This window comes from Puma concolor, chromosome D2, assembly GCF_028749965.1.
Source record: "Puma concolor isolate L17-30 chromosome D2, mPumCon1.1.hap2, whole genome shotgun sequence".
NCBI classification, from domain to species: Eukaryota; Metazoa; Chordata; class Mammalia; order Carnivora; family Felidae; genus Puma; species Puma concolor.
The window spans coordinates 35,044,791-35,068,511 of NC_141677.1; the positions used below are offsets into that span (position 1 = coordinate 35,044,791).

The 23,721-nt window shown below is 39.0% G+C and overlaps 1 protein-coding gene across 21 annotated transcripts in view; it reads right to left on the bottom strand.

Moving 5' to 3' along the window:
- Positions 1-23,721, bottom strand: part of USP54 (ubiquitin specific peptidase 54) — a 135,336-nt gene that overhangs the window by 23,392 nt on the left and 88,223 nt on the right. For 17 of the 21 annotated variants that reach the window (XR_015241644.1, XM_086679984.1, XM_086679985.1 and 14 more), the window contains 12 exons: positions 16,347-16,481; positions 14,406-14,519; positions 14,188-14,270; positions 13,640-13,745; positions 13,382-13,528; positions 11,914-12,063; positions 9,919-10,087; positions 8,399-8,569; positions 4,869-5,000; positions 4,316-4,696; positions 3,857-4,088; positions 1,757-1,890 (listed from right to left, as the gene is read on the bottom strand). Coding sequence is in view for 20 of the 21 variants with exons in the window: in XM_086679984.1 (XP_086536110.1) it covers positions 1,757-1,890; positions 3,857-4,088; positions 4,316-4,696; positions 4,869-5,000; positions 8,399-8,569; positions 9,919-10,087; positions 11,914-12,063; positions 13,382-13,528; positions 13,640-13,745; positions 14,188-14,270; positions 14,406-14,519; positions 16,347-16,481 (1,954 nt within the window). In the remaining variant the exon portion in view is untranslated. The remainder of the gene's footprint in view (positions 1-1,756; positions 1,891-3,856; positions 4,089-4,315; positions 4,697-4,868; positions 5,001-8,398; positions 8,570-9,918; positions 10,088-11,913; positions 12,064-13,381; positions 13,529-13,639; positions 13,746-14,187; positions 14,271-14,405; positions 14,520-16,346; positions 16,482-23,721) is intronic. The other 4 variants (XM_025918159.2, XM_086679997.1, XM_086679996.1 and 1 more) reach the window with 1 other exon arrangement.

A 23,721-nucleotide genomic window follows, 5' to 3' on the forward strand; every position in this document is an offset into this window, starting at 1 on the left:
ATTTTTACTTCCGTAACTTTTTAAAAGAGTGATCAAAGTTACCAGGCAAAAATTTTTGTTCTGTGCCAAAATAAAATGATAGGATCAATTGTGAGCCACAAGTATTCATGCCTTTGTATACTAAGGGTCTCCTATACAAAGAGGACAGTATGGTGTGTGAGGAATTTGTTGTAACTCCTTGCAAAATATCTTTTACCAGTGGAGGAATAATATTGGTGGATTCTATCCAAAGTAGTCCAGAATTAGGGCTATTAGAGATGTCATGAGACTCGGTCTTTAGTGACCTGAAAAGGTACTGGCTATCTAAAGAAAAGGGAAGGGGGAATAGGCTCATGCATGACCACAAGCTTCTCAAAGCAATGTTAGTCAATGTGAAATAAATTAAAATGTAGTAAGTAAAGCAAATGTATACTTTCATTAAGAAGCATGAATTTCTTCCATGGGTTTCAAATTACAACCTACTCCAGCCCAGGATTTCAGAGATACCTGCTTCTATTGGCATTGTTCTGTTCTGCCAGATGTTAGCAACCTACTGGCACTCACACCTAAAAGAATTCATGTCTTGTCATTACTGCTGCATACTTCCCTTCCAGCCACCTCTGAGAACTTTTGGTAGCTATCAAGAGAATTGGCAGTCATACCATTAAGACTGGTCTTACCTCTACAGGCTGGTACACAGTATTCTGTCCACTTCTTCCTAGTAAGCTGACCACAGAACTACATCCAGAAGCTCATTAAATCAGACCATAGTTAAGGTTTCTGCCCACATACTCTACTCCCAATTGATCTAACAAACCAAAAAAAGGAGGGGGGGGGGGATGAAGGTTGATCTGTAAGTTAGACAAGTAGCTCCCAGAACTCCCTAGTTGGACACTCACCACCTTCCCTTAGCCATTGCAAAAAGTCTCTATCTGGGGAGATTGCCTATGTATCACCTCAAATTTCAGCTTTAAGTAAGTAAAGGATTTATTTTAAACCATTTAGACTGGGTCTCTACTTAAGTGGAATATGTACTGTAAGTATATATGTGTATTGTGAGAGGAATGTAAAAGGGAACTAAAACCTCTAACTACCTCAAATCTCTACCCTCAGTGTCTCACACCTGAAATTCCAGTATTCTTTTACCTTTAGGCTTTGACTTTAATTTTAAAATGCTAGTTTCTCTTAGAAAAAGCATGCTTTAAACTATTTCCAGTCATTTACATTTAGTATGAAGGAGTCAGATCATTCCTTGAGAGCTCATTTTAAGAAGGAGTATGAGGACACAAGACACACTCAAGAAGGGAAAATAGGGATACTGGACAGGATACAGAGGCAGGGATAAGGATAGGTTTAGGTTTACTTATTCCCCAGTTTTGCCTATAGCCTTCACATCCCCCTTTGTCATCTCAATTCATAGAACTAAACACTAAGAAATCCATTCCCATGAGGCTTCCTCTACACCAAAGGCAAAAACTGGCGAACTTATTCCTGTGAGGAATGCAGGTGCTACTGACACAGTTCACCATATTTCTGTTCCTTCTTGTTCCAGCAAGGGCTCTTGCCAAGGTGGAAAGAACAATCAGGAAAGCCATGATGCAGAACAGAAAGTAGATAAATCCAAAGATGGGACAGCTCAAATGCTTCCGTATTTACATAGTGATGAAAACTTAAAGTACAACCATCCTCCAATTTCAAATGTGCTCAGGTAAGGCTATTTCCCAAATAGATTTGGCAGTCAAATCCAGTCCTCCAAGTCCAGTGTCTTTCTGCTTACCTGAGAGGTGCTGATTTTTTGCCCAGCTACTCCTGGATGCTGTGGAGTCCGCCTCCAGTATGCTACTGCTGTGAGACTTTGGGATGTGACGCCAGGAAGGTGCCAACCCAGCTGATCTCTTAGCACTTGGATCCCTTCAAAAGACAAACCAGAGTCTAGTGAAAACATCAGAAGGGTGTTAACTTGCAACATTCCTAGGACTAAATTCCCTCAAAAACCAATAAAACATCAAACTAATATAAAATTGAAGTATCTGCTAAACTACCTCTGAAAGTAGTTCCCCCATCTTATCTCATCTCATTCACATTTTGTGCATCTGCACAGTGTCTGGCAAAAAAAACATATTCAATGAATCAATAAATATAAGCTCTCACATGGGTTGCCTTCCTCTTTCTTACACCTTTGTGGCCATCTTCTCATGTGTAAAACTCAACAGGGTCCTATGTCAAGGGATGAGCAATGGGAAAATATGAGGGTGTGATTATCACCTTTGTAGAAGACAAAATCACTCTTTTCAAAGCAGCAACACTGTGAGGAAACTTGCCTCTGTGGCAACTTAGTAGAAACAATGTAGGAAAATCTAAAATTTATGGGGCTCCTGGGTGTCTCATTCTGTTGAGCATCCAACTCTTGATTTCTGCTCCGGTCACGATCCCAGGGTCATGGGATTGAGTATGCTATCAGGCTTCGTGCTGAGCATGGAGCCTGCTTAAGATACTCTCTCTTTATCTCTTTCTCTCTCTCTCTCTCTCTCTCTCTCTCTCTCTCTCTCTCTCTCCCTCCCTCCCTCCCTCCCTCCCTCCCTCCTTCCTCTCTCCCTTTGCCTCTCTCCCATCCTCATACTCTGTCTCAAAACATAAAATAAAATAAAATTTACAAAGCAAACTGGGCCCTATGGACAGGGCACAATGAGCACTATTAAACCATCAATGTTATCTTAGAGAATTATGAATATCATTGGCTTCATAAAACACAGAATCCCTGTGACCCTTAAAAAAAATAACCTACCCTAAATGAAAGGCAAGAATAGATAACAATTGTATTTACTCTCTGATGATAGGACTATATGTTTTGATTCACTAATTCTTCCATTTTAAGTTATTTACTAAACTATTTTACATGTAATAAAGTTCTTTCTCAAATGCCTTTGCTCCTTCTCCCAGCAGAGGGTGCTGTTGCTATAGAAAGTTGACAGAGCACCCCTATGTTTATTGCAGCATTATTTACAACAGCCAAGATAGGAAAGCAATGAATGAATAAAGAAGATGATATATATACATATATAATGGAATATTACTCAGCCATAAAAAAGAATAAAATTTTGCCATTTGTGACAACAGGGATGGACCCAGAGGGTATTATTATGCTAAGTGAAATAAGTTAGATAAAAACAAATATAATTTCACTTACATGTGGAATCTAAAATATAAAACAAATGAACAAATAAACAAAAACAGAAACAAAAATCACAAATACAAAGAACAAACTGGTAGTTGCCAGAGGAAAGGGGGAATAACCAAGGGGGCTTAAGAAGTATAAATTCACAGTTATAAAATAAATAAGTCACAGAGATAAAAAGTAAAGCATAGAGAATACAGTCAATAATATTGTAATAATATTCTATGGTGACAGATGGTAACTACATTTATTGTGGTGAGCATAGTGTAATATACAGAACTGTCCAATCACTATGTTGTATACCTGAAACTAATATAACATGGTACACCAACTTTATTTCAATTTTGTTTCATTTTTTTTAGGTTTTTAGTGTGATTGTTTTTTTAAATTTTGTTTGAATCCAAATTAGTTAATATATAGTGTGATTATGGTTTCAGGAGTAGAATTCAGTGATTCATCACTTACATGTTAACACCCAGTGCTCATCCCAACAAGTGCCCTTCCTTAATGCCCTTCACCCATTTAACCCATCCCCCCCCCATTTCAATTTAAAAAAAAGAAAGAAAGAAAGTTGATAAAGCACAATACTTTGCCTGCAAGATGGTAATAAAGTCCTTTTCTCCATTTATCTGACTTGAAAAGCCTCTTGGTGACTCACATTGCTGCAAGGGACAATGAGGCAATTCAAGAACCAAACAATACCTGCAGACACTGGAGCTTTCAGGCAGGGCTGCATCCAGGCTGATGGGGCTGCTGCTGTTCCTCTCACTGCTCTCATAGCCAGATTCCATTCGTTGTATTAGGCGAGGGTGCTGTTCTAAAAGGTGAGAGCCTGGCCTTGCTGGGCCCCAGGGCTTGTACTGGGGGCTTGGTCCACCAGTTTTCATGTCGTAAGCAGGTGGCTTGCTTAGTTCATCTGGCATAAATTCTTTAGCTATCCCGATCAAAGGACAAGTATGGAAAAGGAGGTAGATTTAGCATCTGCCTCAAATTAAACATAACCAACCCTCCCTCCAGCTACTCATTCACTGAACTCCTATCTCCAAAAGGCTCAACATCAGCATATAAAAATGCACCTTACTGACTCTACCAGAAAATCCAGGTTTTTTAAATACGTAAGTCAACTTTATTCAAAAGCCCAATTCTTCTCTATCTCCTCACCTGAATCCTCAGAAAAGGGGCTAAGCTGGGTATAGCCACAGTGCTTCCTTTTGTCCTTACTAAAGATACTGTCAATATTCAGAGACTCCCGTTTGGGTCTCCACGTTGGACGATACTTGCTAGAAGAACTGGATTTTGACTCACTGCTGGTACTCTCTACTTCCCAGTCACGAGAATGTAAAGGCAGATTTCTAGGAGGCTTTTTGTCAGTTTGGTCTCCTCCCTTCCCCACGCAGGGAGATCCTAGGTTGGTCTGAGAAGCCAGTGATGGTCTGTTGTGAATCATATTGCTGACTGTCTCTTTAAAATCCCTTAGTCTATTAGTGCTGCTAGATGGTTTAGAGGCATTCCTAGGAGCCTGCTTCTCTTTCAATGTTTCTCCTAAAAACACAAAGAATGAAACAAATATAAATGTTTAAAGTGATCACAGATACCTAGACCCCAAAGTGTAAAAGCAAGGAAAGCCCTTTGAGCAGAATAGAAAAGCCAGTATGGACCATGACAAAAGCTGCCAGAGTGAATGAAAAAAGACAAAGAGTGCAGAGTGCCTTGCCTTCACTGTGGTACCCTGAGGCCTGTGGCTCATCGCCTTTCCTCCTAACCCGGCCAGAGTTCCTCTTGCGTTCTATCAGTGACCCTTTCTTGGATGTGAGTTTCTGATTACATTCACTATCAGTCAGGTGTCCTGAAAGAACAAGGAAATGGGGGTAAGCTGGTATCTGAAACTTACCTCCATCCTCTTGAGAACCTAGCTTCCCTTTGGGATTCACAGCAGTGCCACAAATTTGGTATACCCATGAATCAGAAGCTGTAGGGGCTAAGGCTATCTGATTTAAGTGTAGCAGGAATCTCTCAATAGATAAATGCGAAGAAGCTCAAGTATTTAATGGGAGCTTCCAAATTTATAATGTCTCCTGAACAATTACCAGTCTTGATCCTGCCCGTAGTCTCTCCCAGTGACCCAGAAGGACACATTACTTGCTAATTTTTAAAACGTGACAGTTTTAAAGATTGTATAAAAATGTCATGTATCAATATGTTTTCATTCTCATAAATAGAAGATAGAGCTTTCCTTTTATTTAGCAACATATCAAGTAAAGCCTAACTTTTATTATACCTAGTATTATCCAAGTTGCCCCAGCCTTTGCCCACAAGAGGTCTGATTGTGGGTGGCTCCCTCTCCCCACCTCCCATTCAGTTCTAAACCTTCCTTAAATGTTAATCATTTAAAATTAGGACATTTGAACTCTGCATAATTCTCATTCCCATCCACAATGAGTGCTTTACCAAACTTGGCTTCACCCAACGTGGCTTCACCCAGATATTACACTTCAAAATTCCTCAGTATTGATTTCTGGGAAGCCCAGAAAATACATAACTTGCCCTGCTTCACGCCCATAGGATGTAAATGTAGGAGTCTGATTTGATAACAGCAAAGGTCAGATTCTAAAGGATATAATCACCTGAACTGCTGGAAGCCAAAAGTGAATTAAGCAATTGAATTAAATTGGAAGGCAGGTTTAGGGACAATCCTCTAGGTTTTCAAATGAACCATGAACTGTTTTCATACATTAGTATATGAAAATTCTTGTACATATTCAGGTATCAGCACTGTAGTGACATGCCCATCTCTTTTCAATCAATCACCAATGTAATCTTTTATTGCTTTATATCTGATCCTTTGCTACCTCTGGGCCCAAAAAAAAAAGATTTAAGAAAGGAGAAAATCACTTGGAGCAACTAAATCTGCAAATGATAAACCAATGAGAGTATGCTCCCCTACCCCAGCCATTCACAAACCTTTAACATAAACCTGACTCTGCTGGAAAATATGCCTTGTTTATCATGTTATTTGGCTTCTCCCTGACTCACAGTTTCAGAAATATGGTCTTAAAAAAAATCATACTTTGCAGTAGTCATCTACACAATAGTCATCAAAAGAAACCCAACATGAGTCTGACCAAAGCTCTAGGTCCAACTGCCAATTTATAAGAAATACAGAGAACAGAGAAACATGCTAAAGTTTAACATAGGAATACAATCAGCAAATTTTAGAATGTGGGGAATCTATAGGACAAAGTACCTAGTTGTTCAACAATAAACTGCAAGGAAAAAATGGAGGAGAAACCTATACTTTAAAAGAAACATAAAAGACTTATCAATTCATCTCACTGCATAGACCTCACTTGGATCCTGAATCAAGCACACAAACCATTAAAAAATAACAACATTTATATTTGGATATTTGAACACTCATTGGTTACTTAGTGGTTTTTAAGAATTATTGTTAATATTTTTTAAGTGTGATAATGATATGTTTAAAAATGATTTCTCATGTTTCAGATATACTAAATATTTAGACACATTAAAATATTTATGGAAAAGGTGATAATATCTGGAATTTGCTTTAAAATAATCCAGGAGTAGTGAGAGTAGATAGAAATACAGACAAAACTAGACTGGCCATGAGTTACAATTTTTAATTTTTTTTTAATTTTATTTTACAGAGACAGTGTGTGTGAGCAGAGGAGAGGGGCAGAGAAGGAGAGAATCTTAAGCAGGCTCCACGCTCAGCACTGAGCCCAATGTGGGGCTTGATCCCACAACCCTGGGATCGTACCTGAGCCAAAATCAAGAGTCGGATGCTCAACCGACTGAGCCACCCAGGCACTCCAAGCATGAGTTATAATTACTGATACTAGTCAATGAGTCCATGGAAGGGTAGTATACTATTCTGATACTTTTGAAAATGTTTAAAATTCTCTATTTAAAAAAAAAAGGTATTTACCCAAAGAATACAAAAGTACTAATTCAAAGGGATACATGTACTCCTGCTGTTTATAGCAGCATTATCTACAATAGCCAAATTATGGAAATGGCCCAAGTGTCCATCAGCTGATGAATGGATAAAGAAGACACAGTATGTATATATATATATATATATATATATATATATATATATATATACACACAATGGAATATTAGTAAGCCATAAAAAATTGAAATCTGGCCATTTGCAATGACATGGATAAAGTTAGAGAATATTACACTAAGAGAAATAAGTCAGAGAAAGACAAATACCATATGATTTCACTCATATGTGGAATTTAAGAAACAAAACAAATGAACAAAGGGAAAAAAGGAGAGAGAGAGAGAGGCAAACCATGAAACAGACTCTTAACTATAGAGAACAAACTGATGGTTACCAGAGGGGAGGTGGATGGAGGGATGGTTAAACAGGTTAATGGGGATTAAGAAGTACACTTGTGATGGGCACCAGGTGTTGTACAACAAGTGCTGAATCACTATGTTGTACACCTGGAACTAATAATACACCATATGTTAACAACTGGAATTTAAATAAAAACTTTAAAAGGACCACCAATCTGAAGCCATGAACTCACTAATTCCCACGTCTCTAGAGTATGGGCACTGTTCTGTGTATTAGGTGATAAATTTTTCATCTCATCAATCAGTCACTCACTGTTCTTTGTATGCCCTGTATTGATTTCTTCCACCAACAACAGGTACACTCTTCAATAGAAGAACAGAAATTCAAGAATGTTCTCCACATAGAACTCACAATAACAAACAAGCTAGCTTTCTTTCTTTGGCCTTTCTATCCTTCAGGAAGCAAGGTGATCAGCACACATCCATGCCCATAAATATGCCCCTGCTCTCAAAGCCCTTCACTTAAGATAAAGCCTGGCATGAGAACATGATGAGGTGCAAAACCATAAGGGTTTATTGGGACACTATGAGAAGCACAGGGATCAAGAATACAGCAAAAAAAAAAAAAAAAAAAAAAAAAAAAAAAAAAAAAAAGGCAGATTTTGGAATAAACAATCACATTAATAATCACATTACAATCATCCTTATTGATATGCTACTGTTGATAGGAAAATGTGCAATGGCACATCATCATTCGGTCAGAGTTGTGTTGCTTCTTTTCATCCCACCCAATTACCCAAGTTCTCCCTTTGCATGACAAACGTTTCTGACTTGCCCCAGTTTCTTTTTCTTGGGAGAATCTCTGTGCAGGAACTGAATCAGGCAAGCAGGGTCCACTGTAAAACTCCCTACCTGTGTCCCGACTGCTCTGAGACGTGGAATCATTCTCCACATTATAGATGACTGTCCCCTGAGATTCAGAAGAGAAGTGACTGACCACAGACTCATGGTGGGAGTGTTTGTAGGGATAGCTCTCCGTTGAAGAATCTGTTCGAGTATCACTTGAGATGGAGGGCTCCCTCCCTGAGGGAAGGAGGAGACACATATGCCAAAGTAAGGAAAGAGAGAAGGACAGTAACAGAGAGAAGGCAAACAGCTGGATGGAAACAAAGATCCATAAGGCAAGAACTTCCTAGAAGGAAGGGTGAGAAGGATATACCAGAGCCATTCTTCCCAACACCCAACTTCCATATTGCCCAGACACACAAAGAATTCCTCCCACTCCTGTCCCTACCTTGCTGAAGCCCTCACTTTGCCTGCCACTGTGAAAAACTGTGGGGCTTTTAGAAAACCTATGGGAAAAGTGGAAGAAAGGAAAAAGTTGTGAAAGTAAGATCTATTTAGATGGAGAGTCCCAGGCCGACCTGGCAATAACTAGTTGTTCCCCATCCCGTAATTTTTTTCCTATACTGCCAGAAATGTCACTTTGATTTTAATTGATATTGTAAACATTTTAATATATCTGAGAAATTATGTGGCTGTTACTTATACTTTAGAGTAAATTAGTTCAATCAGACTACTTTCCTCTGAACAACTCACTGAGATGAGCACAACAGTGGAAACGGGTGTTTGACTGAAAGGAGAAAAAGTAGAGCAGGCCTGAGTTGGGTACGAGGCTGGGAAGAACACCAGGTACCAAGCAGGAAGGAGGTACAAAAGGGAGGGGGAAAAATTCCAAAGACAAATGTGTTCTCTTTCAAAATTATACTCAAGGACAATCCTAGATCTAGAAGACAAAAAGAATATTTCTTTTTTCTCCTTTTCAGAAATCAAGCCAAAACCATTAGGGCTATATTTCTAATATATTATAAGCCTCTATGGGCTAGGCTGAGACTTTAGCCATCAAGCTGCAAATTGTTGCTACAGGGGAACAATTTAGGCTGCAACCAACTGAATTAGAAGCAAACTGATTCACAGGCTGAGGAATACTGCTACTACACTTGACATCTTAAAACAAAAATCTCTTATCCCAAATAAAATGATAAGCTTTGTAGTAACTCATATAATTTTTTCTTGGTCTTCACAACTCAGTGAAGTCACTGTTAAGTTGCTAGTAAGAATCAGTCATCTTTACTAATACTGGAAGGTTAAACACTGAGTTTCCCTCACAAACTTATTATTTCAGTCTAAATCAACCTAATTTCCTTCTCACTTTTGAATCAGGTGACTTAGGCAACACATTCTTGAAGGCTGAAAGAAACAAAGCCTGGCACACTTTGGGCTTCAACACAAGTTGGCACTTCTTTCTATCTCTAATGGATCCCCTTTCTATAAGCTAGTTATGTGCTAGGCTCATGATTAAGTATGAGTTCTAACTGTCCAGTGATCACATTGGAAGGGAGAAGGAAGAGGTAAAGAGCTAGGCTGCTCACCTGAATCTTCACTATCGTAGCAGGTCTTGCTGTATGACTGGAACTCCACTTGGGGAGGCAGGTCCTGAGTAGACACTGGGGTACCCTGCGGGTCTGCATAAAGCAGTAGCAAAGGCTGATAATGCCCCTTGATGCATTTGGTCACCACATCCTTCCATTTCGGCCCAATCTGAACCAGAAACAATCAGAAAAACATGACTTATACTTCATATCCACAATTCAAAACATATCTTCCTATTCTGTTTTTCTAAAGAAAATCAAAGAAATAAAAAAGACAAGAATTGGGTAAAGAGACCACAAAAGAGACCTTAGACCTAAATTTCATGAGTTTTTTGTTAAGTCTGTTTTTGTTAAATCTTTTTAGAAAGCAATGGAACCTTATAAGAGATAGGAATGATGAATAAAATTACTTTCATTCCTGTGAAACAACAATTCAGTTGCGAAATATAAATAAAAGTACTCCAAGGTGAACATGCTATGTGAGGGGACTTCAGCTGCCTTGGTGACCAATTCCTTTTCACATATTAAAGCCCTGGCTTGAAATTTACAATTCTATAAATTATATAATTTTCTCCTAAATATTAAAATCACTTTTATGAATCTAAAGAGCAGGCAGAAACTCTCTCACAGACTGCTTTAGAATGAATGACATTCCATTTCAGAGTTCACACGTGACAGGACATAAATGTCAAACTGCTTAGAATAGACAGATGAACCTCAGTCTTAGCTTTGAACTGGATTCAGCACTGCCAAAGCAGTGGAAAAGAGTGACAGAAGACCATGGAAACAACAATCCAATCAAATCTCTAAACTCACCCTCTCTTAAACTTGAACCAGTCACATTCTGAGATGGTGTGCTCTGAAGAGTTGAACAATTAGCATAGTGCTTATTTCATAATAGATGTTCATTAAAATTTTAACTTAGTTATTATTTTAACTAAAAAAAATATGCTTTTTTAAAAGTTTATTTATTTATTTTAGGAGAGAGAGAGCACAAATGGGGGAGGGCCAGAGAGAGAAGGAGAAAGAGAATCCCAAGCAGACTCCATGCTCAGCACAGAGCCTGACATGAATCTTGATCCCACAAACCATAAGATCATGACCTGGGCCAAAATCAAGAGTTGGATGCTTAACTGACCGAGCCACCCAGGCACCCCAACAAACATGCTTTTTATATACAAATCTTATTTAATTTCTTATAAGGCATGTATTATTTTTCAAATAAAAAGGCTAAAGCTCAAGGAATTCATATAAATCAGCCAAAATTACAACAGCAAAAAGAGATAGAGAATCAGGAAATTTGACAGAGTTTACCATTTGTGAAGACAGGGCTAAAGGTCCACAGATTGGTGTAAATTATAGTTAGGAGTCTCCTAGCCACCAGCCTTTATCAAGAAGCTTCCTAACTCATGCAGATCCTTTAACGACTTTAGTCACAGATTCTGTGATTTGGATAGTACCAAGTTTCCAGCTTTAAATATCCTCATAGCCCTATTTTTTTCTACATGATCCCCCAAACATGTTAATCTATGATAAGGTACTTCAGGTAAGTACCAATCAGAGAACAATTTATAGCAGCCCTAACACAAAGTATTCAAGGTATTACCTAAGACAAAGTATTACCATTGATAATTCCAAGTTTGAAATTCTGAAGTTCATGCTAACCTTCTAACCTAATTTGAAGCATTAAACTGTTCTCACTCAAATCAACCACTTAATACAAAAAAAAAAAACAAAACAAAACAAACCTGTCAACTATAAACATAACTGTGCTGACTGCATGGTGAGAGGATTCAGAGAAAATAACAGAAAATATATCGATCTATCTTTGAGGAACTTGTCATCTACTGGAAAAGACTGATACTCTCATAAATTCAATAGATAGGTAAGTAAACAGACATCAAAATTATGAAAATAAACACCAAATACAAGTAATTATCCTTAGTTTTTTGTTGCTGTTATCAAACACTTCAAGAAGGGCTTGAATATTCCTACCTCCTTGACATGAGCATCATCAAAATACATCCATTTGCGGATCTTTGTTTGGAAAAAGAATGTAGAATAATGTTTGCCATAGTAACAGATCATTCCTACTAAGTACAGTTCAGACTGCTTGGCCCGATCATCCGTAACTCTGAAAAACAGCTGTGGGGAAAGAAGAGAATGAAAAAAACAGTCAAATACTCAGCCCTCTCACATCAATCTCTTAGCACACTCCATCATTTCTTATTAACGTACTGACTTGTTTCTCCATGCTTCATTCTAAGATTTTTCCTAGTCCATATTAATCATCAGAAATGAACTAAAAAGACAAAATGTAGGGAAAAGCAAGACGGATAGTGGCCAGTAAACCGGTAAGGTGGTGATGTTTCTTCATAACTTACAATATTTTATTGCTGGTGCCTATCATAAGAGGATTCAAGAAAGTAGAAAAACACAAAATAAAACAAAAACAAACACTGACGTTTCAAAAGTTACTTACCAGCTGGCACCACAAATATAAATTTCCTGCTGAGACCCTAACTAAGGGGTAAAGAGTCCCTTAGGAAGAGCAATACCACCATGCTGATGACCAGCATTTCACTGCTGTATGTTCTAGCAGATATACAAAAAATTTTTGAAGAAAAGAATGCTGCCTTGAGAAACTTATTTGAATGAGAAAATCATCATAGAAATAAAACAAAACTAGAACAGTACAGAATATGTAGACTACAGGAATTTAGAAAAAAGAGATTTAATTGTGTATAACCTACTCATGTCAGAGATTCCTTGGGAAGGAGACCTAAAATAAGATTCCAGACAGTGCATTCATTCTCAGTTGTAACTTAGTGATATTAAAGAATGACAAGGAATCTCCTTAGTCACAGGACTATAAGAGAAAGAAACCAGTGAAAGGAAACCACAGAGTTTCTGGCTCTTCTCTTGAACTGAAGGAAAACCCTGCCTATACTAGGGCGCGGAGCTGATAAGGTAAAAGATCCCAGGTCTGAAGTCGTTTTCCCTATTTTCTTGAATAGATGCACAGAAAACTGCTAACCTACTGAATTCTTTTCCAAGCTACTCCATTACCTTTGCAACAGACATTGGTTCCTCACTGTGAATTTTGTATTCTAAAACTCAGGTCACCAACCTTTACCCCTTCACCTCCCATAGCAGCTCTAGTCAAGACTGCTCACTTCTTTGACCTTATTACCACCTGTGGTAGACTACACCTCCCAACTCTACTTTGTATAAACAAGCAATGAGTAGAGTACACAATAACTCTATAAATTGCTTGATTTTTATCAGTAGCTAAGCTCTGTCCATCCTGTCTTTCAAGACCAATTTTATCCCATTTTTCCTAAAAAGTCTACACCACCTACACCTATAAGTATATACTTATACTAGGATATAAGTATTCACTGCCCTTAAGCAATACTAAGACACAAGAACTAAGTCAGAGATAAAGGTAATTAATACTCACATCACCCAGCTTCAGGCAGGTACCCAGGCTGTGAATGACATCCTCTGCCAAGTCTGAGTGGTCCGAGTCCCATACCAGCCCAATTGTAATAATCTGTGGAGCATTCATCAACACACGGCGAATCCGAATCCTTTCTCCACAGTTACTCTGAAATACATATATAAGGCTGGTTTGAGATGTTTCCCACTGGCTCTGCCTCAATTCCCTAATCCGAGGGCTCCCCTCTCCACTCTGAACCCCACCTCTGACTTAACTCACCGGACAGTTCCGCAGATCCCCCATGGTGCTGGCATTTTGCAGCAGCTCACCAAACATGCTTGGTGAGGGTTTTTCACGTCTTTCCAGCATACAAATAGCCTGATTGCTTCAAGGTGGGGGAATGGAAGGGTATGATGGTAGGAATTACACAGAGTTATAACTAAATCAAATAGATTACTCATGCAAACTCCTAACTCACATGTTTGATTTTCTTCCTCTGCCCACTATACCAAAGCCCCTTGTCCTGACCAGTCTCAGTGTCCCAAACACAATGAGCACCTTTGCCCGTCCCCAGATCCAAAGCTCATAGAATCCCCATTTCTCCTCCCACCTTGCTGACCAGAACTGAACCTAAGAAAGGGGGGTGAGGTGGGAGGACTGGGAAGGAAGGAAGGAAGAACAAAAATTATTTTAAAATTATTGTTCTGAGTTCCTACAATATAACACTGTCTTGACAATAAAGATATAAGCTATTTGGATGCTGTCAGTTGAAACTTATCACTTGAAGGAATACCTAAGGGTACAAATAGAGAACCTTTAAGACTCACCAAAGGGAAGTGGTGGAGATGTAATGTACCATCTGGATGAAAGGCAGCGGATCAGAAGTGGCACCACAGCTGGTACATACACACTGGGACCGGGGTAAAAAAGCAAAACCAAGTAACTACAGTCATTAATTGTTTTGACACCCATCTGATAACCCACATCCCTGGATACAGTGTTCTTGAAGAAGAAAAGAAGTGATGAAAATAGAAATAATGTTCACCTGTTCAAACAACGTCATTGCAAATTTCTGGTGGGAGATGCAGTGTTGGGCAGTACATATATCTTCTTTGGTTTCATCAGCAATGTGGAAGTGAATTCTCATCAAGAGATTTTCCTAATAAGGAAAGAATAAAAGCAGCATATCAATGATATTTAATAGAAAAATGCACAAATTGGTAGGCAGTTTACTCAGAGAAACAGTAATATTCTTGGAAGGTAGGAATACCTCTGATTTTTTTTTTTAAAAACTGTTTAATTTGAAATAATTATAAATTCATAGGAAGTTTCAAAAAAATTGTTTAAGAGGTCCATGTACCCTTCACCCAGTTTCCTCCAATGGTAACATCTTGCATAACTATAGTACACTATCTAAACCAAGAAATGGACATCAACACAGTCTACAGAGTTTATTTAGATTTCACCAGTTTTACATATACTTATTTGTGTGTGTAACTCTATGCAATTTTATCAGATGTATAGTCATATAACAACCACCACAATCAAGAAAGAAAATTGTTCCATCACAAGGTTCCCTTATATTATTCCTTCATAGCCTTTTCCACCCAATTCCAACCCGAACACCTAGCAACCACTAATCTGTTTTCCTATCTCTATAATTTTATTATTTTAAGAATGTTATATAAATGGGAGCATATGGTTTATAACCTTTTGATACTGTGTTTTTTCTCTCAGCATAGTTCCCTTTAGATCCATTGAAGTTGATGTGTAAATCAGTAATTCCTTTTTATTACTGAATAGTATTCCATGGTATGGAAGTACCAAATCTTGTTTCACTATTTACCATCAAAGGCATTTGGGTTGTTTCCAGTTTGGGGCTATTATAAATAAAGATTCTATGAACATTCATGTACAGGTTTTTTAAAAATTTTTTTTTCAACGTTTATTTATTTTGGGGACAGAGAGAGACAGAGCATGAACAGGGGAGGGGCAGAGAGAGAGGGAGACACAGAATCGGAAACAGGCTCCAGGCTCCGAGCCATCAGCCCAGAGCCTGACGCGGGGCTCGAACTCACGGACCGCGAGATCGTGACCTGGCTGAAGTCGGAGACGCTTAACCGACTGTGCCACCCAGGCGCCCCTTTGTACAGGTTTTTTATAAACATAAGTTTTAGTTTCTCTGGGATACATGTCCAAGAACACAACCACTGAACCTTATGATAATTTGCAAGTACAGTTTTTTAAAAAACTGCCAAACTGTTTTCCAGGGTGGCTATATCATTTTACATTTCCACCAGCAATATATAAGTAATCCAGTTTGTCAGGAGTACCTCTGACTTTGGTGACATTTTGCCCTGTAATAGAATATATATCACTCTCGAACTTTTTTTAACAACAGGCAGAAAGAGTCTAAAGACAGAGAGTCTTTTGAAGGTTGACTGAGAGAACCCAGAGTTCAGAAGAGTCTTCTACTAAAAGTCACTGTGAGCAATCTAGCTATCTAAATAGCACATCATGCCTGTGCTAGGGACTCAGTTATTCTGTTTAATTATCTTTAGTAATGTAGGAGTTCATAAAGTGTGATGGTCTCCAGACCAGCAGCATCTGTATTAGCATCACCTGGAAACTTGTTAGAGCTAGATATTCTCGGGCCCTAATCTGACCTACTGAATCAGAAATTCAATGGAGTGTGACACAGCAATTTGTATTTTAATGAGTCCTGTCTCCTTTGAAGGTGAGACCAATGTTTTATGCCATGGCAAGCACAAAACTACTGTTAAGCCCAAAGGAGAAAGAATAAACCTATTCTACAATTCCTACTGTATTAGCAGAGTCACCCTAGAGCTTTGAGAAACTAGGGAAATTCCTAGCTCTAATTGAGAGACCAGGGACAGAGTAAATACTACAGTAAAGTACCTAGTCCCTGATGGAGACCATTAACAGTCTCACCCCATATCAGAGAGGGCCAGAGGCCAACACTTACAAAGCACTCTGCAGCATCATCCATAATTCCCAGCTGGAAACGCTGTTCATCCTGGAAGGTCTTTGCCAGAGCACTGCGGAGAGTGTCAGATGGAAGCACTTTTTCACTACTACACTGAAACTGGTTAAAGATTCCCTGTAGGAAAGAGGTTAGACAAGGGAAAAAACACAATGATGTTATTAAGCTTCTACACATCCCAATCTGTCAAGCTAGCATCTCCATGCTTATAACATTGGAACCAAACGTATTTTCCATGAGTTGATCTGCTTGCAGCTAGTACTAAAAAAGTAAAAAATCAAGTGTCAGAATAAAGGGTATAATCTGTGCTAGTAAGGATCCTTGCTCTTCCATCTGTCATAGACCACTGTCATGAGTTAATGTAATTGGGTACCTCATTTCCTCTGACACAGATAGAGGTAGATGATTCACAGTAAATAAAGGCAAATTATATATAAATGGTTTGGTAAATTATTCTCTGGGGGCTCATCCTATTAAACTTAGCCCCTTCTTTTAATTTAAAATTACTCAAGGGGTGCCTGGGTGGCTCAGTCGGTTAATCATCCGACTGGCTCAGGTCATGATCTCATGATTTGTGAGTTCAAGCCTCACACTGGGTTCTGTGCTGACAGCTCAGAGCCTGGAGCTTGCTTCAGGTTCTGTGTCTCCCTCTCCTCTGTCTCTGACCCTCCCCCGCTAGCACTCTCCCTCTCAAAAATAAACATTAAAAAATTTTTTTAATTACTCAAATAAAAATAAAAAAATAAAATTACTGAAATTACAAAGAATAATATAACAAATATCTACTTGTCTAATACCCAGAAATAAACATTCCATTATGTTTAATCCCAATCTACATATAAAGCTAATGTCCTGGGCACCTGGGTGGCTCAGTCGTTAAGGATTTGACTTAGTCTCAGGTCATGATCTCACGATTCGTGAGTTTGAGTACCACATCAGGTAAGCTTGAGCCCTGCTTTGGGTGAGCCCCGCTTCTCTCTATCTCTCTCTCTCTCTCTCCTTCTGCCCTCCTGTGATTCTCTCTCTCTCTCTCTGCCCCTCCCTTACTTGTGTCCCCCGCCCCAAGCTCTCTCTCTTTCAAAAAAAAAAGAGATAAAGTCCCTTTTAAGACCACCCACTCTCTACCAGCCACTCACTATCATGAGTTTGTTGCACAATTTTCTGTTTTTAACGCTTCTGTATACATATGTGTAAGTATATGTGTGTGTTCATATGTGTGTGTGTGTGTCTATATATGTGTGTGTATATACGTATTCTTATATAATACATAGTGCACTTTTATGTGCATTTTTTGTTTGTATACAAAGTATCACACTGACTTATTTTTTAAATTCAGCATTATTTTTGAGATCTATCCATAATTTACACACACACACACACACACACACACACACACACACACACGGTTCATCCCTTTTTGCTGCTGTATTGTGTTTTACCAGGTCTATACAACATATATTTATCCATTTCTTTATTGAAATTTTGGCAGTCTCAAATTTTTGCTATTATAAAGAGGCTATGTCAACTTATACTTCCAGTAACAGATGAATATAAATAAATTTCCCCTTATCCTTGTCAGCAATTAATAAATACAGTTGGACTAGTTAATTTTAGTCTTTCAAACTACATCTAGTTTTTCTGGGTCTTTTGCAAATATGATTTGTGGCAAATATCTTCTTCCCAGTCTTCTAGTGTCTTTTATGTGGAGCAGTTTTTAAATTTTAATGTGATCAAATTACCCATCTTCAGCATCTTTACCTGATCTGAACCAATGATGAATGTGATGTTCAGAGAATAGAAACAGAGAGTGGCAACAAGTGGCACCTGGTTTGATGAGTACTTCTCGAGTGGTATTGGACCTTCCCAACATAAATTACAATATGCTCCTTTGACATCACATGGCCCAGATCCTCACTAAACCACCCAGATAAGCAACAAATTCAATGATGAGTTACATATCAACATACCAAAGAATGTCACTCACTTGAAATTCTTACCAGTACTTTCTTTATAAAAAAAAAAAAAAGACATGGTTATTTTTCAGACTTACTAATGAGACCAGAAATGAGACCATTTTATAAACCTACCTATGTGATCTAAGAATAGGAGGCCCCACCAATTTAGAATGGTCAAATCTTGTTCCTCATCTTACTTGAACTATCAGCAGCTCAGTCATTCACTCTCTCCAAATTTTTATTCAATTACCCTCTCAATATAGTATTTCCTGATCACTCTTTTTAAAATTGCAAGCTCCACCCCCACTTCCCCAAACCTCCTACCCTTACCTGTTTTATTTTTCTCTGTAGCACTTATTATCATCTATAACACCACGTATTTTACTTATTTATTGTCTGACTACACTCTCTAAGTCTGAGTACAAAAAATTTTTGCCCTTTAATTCTCTACTCTACTACTCACTCTCAACACCTAGAAGGGTACTGGCATATAGAGGGCAACCAATAACTAGTTTTGAATGGATGGATGAATGGATGAATGAATGATGTAATATGGGTAGATCTTACTAAGGAAAAATATTATCAAGTCCCCTCTTTTTAAAATTTTTTTTTTCAACATTTATTTATTTTTGGGACAGAGAGAGACAGAGCATGAACGGGGGAGGGGCAGAGAGAGAGGGAGACACAGAATCGGAAACAGGCTCCAGGCTCTGAGCCATCAGCCCAGAGCCTGACGCGGGGCTCGAACTCACGGACCGCGAGATCGTGACCTGGCTGAAGTCGGACGCTTAACCCACTGCGCCACCCAGGCGCCCCAAGTCCCCTCTTTTTTAAAGCAGATAAAGAACCACCTAGAAAAGTTGAAAAATTTTCCTAAGGAAATATAATTTTCCTAAGGTAGTATAACTGGTTAAAACAAAATGGGATTGAACTTCATTCTGCTAATTAAAAGTTGGAACTGTTTTTCCCTCATTCTACTTTCTTTTTTTTTATTTTTAATGTTTATTTATTTTTGAGAGAGGGAGAGAGACAGAGCCTGAACAGGGGAGGGGCAGAGAGAGAGGGAGACACAGAATCTGAAGCAGGATTCAGGCTCCAAGCTGTCAGCACACGACCCAATGCAGGGCTAGAACTCACAAAACCACAAGATCATGACCTGAGCCAAAGTCGAATGTTCAACCGACTGAGCCATCCAGGTGGCTCTCCTCATTCTACTTTCTTACTAGCATTGTTCCTCCTCTTACACATTGAGCATCTATCCCAACAGCAGCTCAAGAACAATTTGCTACGTAACCTGCTATTATTTCCCTACAAATGATTCCATATGATATGGAGATGACAGTATTAGTAATACATATTTAGTATTATTTAATAAGCTAGGAGCTGGGGGAAAATCTATTATAATTGCTTCAAATTACTTTGGATTAACCTAGACATTTTTCACAAATCTATTTTAAAATCAAGTAAAGGCAAGACAGGACCTTCCATAATTTGTTACTAGAAATAGAAGAATGTCTATTAGTGACCATTAAACTACACCAAAAGGAAAGGTCTAGGTCCACAGTTAAACATTCTCAGAGGACAACTGATATATCTATACCAAGTGATTTTGAAACAGAGGAAGAGGGAAACAAAGGAAAAGGTAGGAAAAGAAGCAGTGGCCACTATCATATCCCAACCTGCTGCTCTTCTCAATTGTTAATGCTAAGATATTACTGAGATATTAGTGCTGACAAAGGCTCTATCTCTAGAGCAAGAGATGGATGAGGTTTGGTCCTTTGTCCAGAGTCCAAAACTGCTTCCAAAACAAACCAGTGGGAAATGACTTCCAGGATAGTTCTGTACAAATGTGATATTTGCAAACTACAGCCCCTTTAGTCTTTCTCAACTGAGTTCCCTCAAGAATTAAGCCCTAATACTCTAAGGCATCAACAATTACTAATGAACTAACTTCTCTCCTATGTATAATAGTAGTTATGTTATCATCCAGAGAGAATTAAAAGAACAGTCACTCAAGGCACTTACTGTGTTCTGTGGTTCAGATGACCCTGCTTGAGAAAGGACAGGGCTCCACTGAGAGATGGCATAGAGTAATAATTAAGAGCATGGACTATGGAACCAAACTATCTGGATCCCAAACCCCAGTCCAAAATTTACCATTTCTATGACCTTAGAAAAGTTACTTAACTTCTCTAGTCTTCAGTTGCCTTTTTTTTTTTTTTAAGATTTTATTTTTAAGTAATCTCTATGCCTAACATGGGGCTCAAACTCATGACCCATAGATCAAGAGTCACATACTCTACTGACAGCCAGCCAGGCACCCCCAGTTTCTTTCTTTTCTTTCTTTCTTCTTTCTTTCAATTTATTTTGACAGATAGAGAGTGAGGGGGGAGGGGCAAAGAGAGAGGGAGAGAGAGAATCCCAAGCAGGCTCCACGCTGTCAGTGCAGAGCTATATGTGGGGCTCAATCCCATGAACCATGAGATCATGACCTAAGCCAAGATCAAGAGCTGGACACTTAACTGACTGAGCCACCCAGGTACCTCTAAAAGAGGATTAGCAGGTGGGGCCGCCTGGGTGGCTCGGTTAACCGTCCTACTTTGGCTCAGGTCATGATCTCGCGGTTCATGAGTTTGAGCCCCGTGTCGGGCTCTGTGTGACAGCTCAGAGCCTGGAGCCTACTTAAGATTCTGTGTCACCCTCTCTCTGCCCTCCTCTGCTTGTGCTCGTTCTCTCTCTCTCTCTCTCAAATAATAAACAAACAAAACAAAACAAAATTTTAAAAGAGGATTAGTGGGTTGGGGTGCCTGGGTGGCTCAGTTGGTTAAGCTTCTGACTCTTGTTTTTGGCTCAGGTCATGATCATGGTTTCATTAGTTCCAGTCACGTGTCGGGCTGTGCACTGACAGTGCAGAGCCTGCTTGGAATTCTCTCTCTCTCTTCCTCTCTCTCTACCCCCTTCCATGCTCACGCTATCTCTCTCTCAAAATAAATAGACTTTGAACATTTTAAATAATAAATAAATAAATAAATAAATAAATAATGATCAGTAATAGTAGTTATCTCCTAGGGTTATTTACAGATTAAATAAATTATCTTTTTCTCTATCTACCTGTCTATCTATATCTTAGACTAATGCCTGGCTATAAGTATTAGCTGTCTCATTATCATTATCATCAACATCATTATCATTATTATTATATTTTAGGTTACTAAGGAGCCGGTCTGCTACTGACCGTGTGTCAGAAATGCCATCTACCTTTTTTTTTTTTTTTCTTTTTTATGAACTTTATTTTTTTTTTGATTTGTATAGTTTTTTTTTTTAATTTATATATGAAATTTATTGTCAAATTGGTTTCCATACAACACCCAGTGCTCATCCCAAAAGGTGCCCTCCTCAATACCCATCACCCACCCTCTCCTCCCTCCCACCCCCCTCAACCCTCAGTTTGCTCTCAGTTCTCAACAGTCTCTTATGCTTTGGCTCTCTCCCACTCTAACCTCTTTTTTTCCTTCCCCTCCCCCATGGGTTCCTGTCAAGTTTCTCAGGATCCACATAAGAGTGAAACCATATGGTATCTGTCTTTCTCTGTATGGCTTATTTCACTTAGCATCACACTCTCCAGTTCCATCCACGTTGCTACAAAAGGCCATATTTCATTTTTTCTCATTGCCACGTAGTATTCCATAGTGTATATAAACCACAATTTCTTTATCCATTCATCCGTTGATGGACATTTAGGCTCTTTCCATAATTTGGCTATTGTTGAGAGTGCTGCTATGAACATTGGGGTACAAGTGCCCCTATGCATCAGTACTCCTGTGTCCCTTGGATAAATTCCTAACAGTGCTATTGCTGGGTCATAGGGTAGGTCTATTTTTAATTTTCTGAGGAACCTCCACACTGCTTTCCAGAGCGGCTGCACCAATTTGCATTCCCACCAACAGTGCAAGAGGGTTCCCGTTTCTCCACATCGTCTCCAGCATCTATAGTCTCCTGATTTGTTCATTTTGGCCACTCTGACTGGCGTGAGGTGATACCTGAGTGTGGTTTTGATTTGTATTTCCCTGATAAGGAGCGACGCTGAACATCTTTTCATGTGCCTGTTGGCCATCCGGATGTCTTCTTTAGAGAAGTGTCTATTCATGTTTTCTGCCCATTTCTTCACTGGGTTATTTGCTTTTCGGGTGTGGAGTTTGGTGAGCTCTTTATAGATTTTGGATACTAGCCCTTTGTCCGATATGTCATTTGCAAATATCTTTTCCCATTCCGTTGGTTGCCTTTTAGTTTTGTTGGTTGTTTCCTTTGCTGTGCAGAAGCTTTTTATCTTCATAAGGTCCCAGTAATTCACTTTTGCTTTTAATTCCCTTGCCTTTGGGGATGTGTCGAGGAAGAGATTGCTACGGCTGAGGTCAGAGAGGTCTTTTCCTGCTTTCTCCTCTAAGGTTTTGATGGTTTCCTGTCTCACATTCAGGTCCTTTATCCATTTTGAGTTTATTTTTGTGAATGGTGTGAGAAAGTGGTCTAGTTTCAACCTTCTGCATGTTGCTGTCCAGTTCTCCCAGCACCATTTGTTAAAGAGACTGTCTTTTTTCCATTGGATGTTCTTTCCTGCTTTGTCAAAGATGAGTTGGCCATACGTTTGTGGGTCTAGTTCTGGGGTTTCTATTCTATTCCATTGGTCTATGTGTCTGTTTTTGTGCCAAGAAATGCCATCTACCTTGAACTACCTCCCTAGTCTCTGAAATCTGGGTAAGAAGGACAAACCACTTCTCTTTCTGTTGCTCTTACTCAAGAGAGGCAGATTTCCCATGATTAGATAAGAAGGGTTTCAACACAGAAAGGAAAAGACATAGTCAGAGCTCTGCTTATATCCACACTCGATATGCAACAACAGATCTGACTCTTGTGTTCACTGGCATCAACATCTCCAAACTATATTCTTTTCTCATCTCTTAATTACAGGCAACTTTCTCCATACACACTGAGTATCTGAATGTACTCAGAATGCCTGCATCTTCTTTATTTTATTGTAATTATTGTTACCAGTCTTGCTCTGCTATTGTTAGGAAAAAGCAAGTGTATCAGGAATAAAGCAGCCTGAGCGCTCCCAGCATGCATCTGTGGAGCTGTAGCTCTGGAAGAAGCTGTAGTACAAAGCCCCTCTGTTAGGGCAGCACACTAACCCCTGTGTGTCCCTCTCACATGAGCACAGGGCTGGAACGGGCCTCCTCCTGCTCCCTTTTTCACCCTCCTGCCACCTTTCCCAGAGGGAGATCCTGTTCACACCAAAGAAAGCCAAGAACATTTAGTTCAGAAGTAAGAACAGGTGGTAGGACCAATAAGGAACAAAAACTGGTATTCTTCCAATTGCTGAGTTCTGCGGCAGGGAGTGAGAAAGG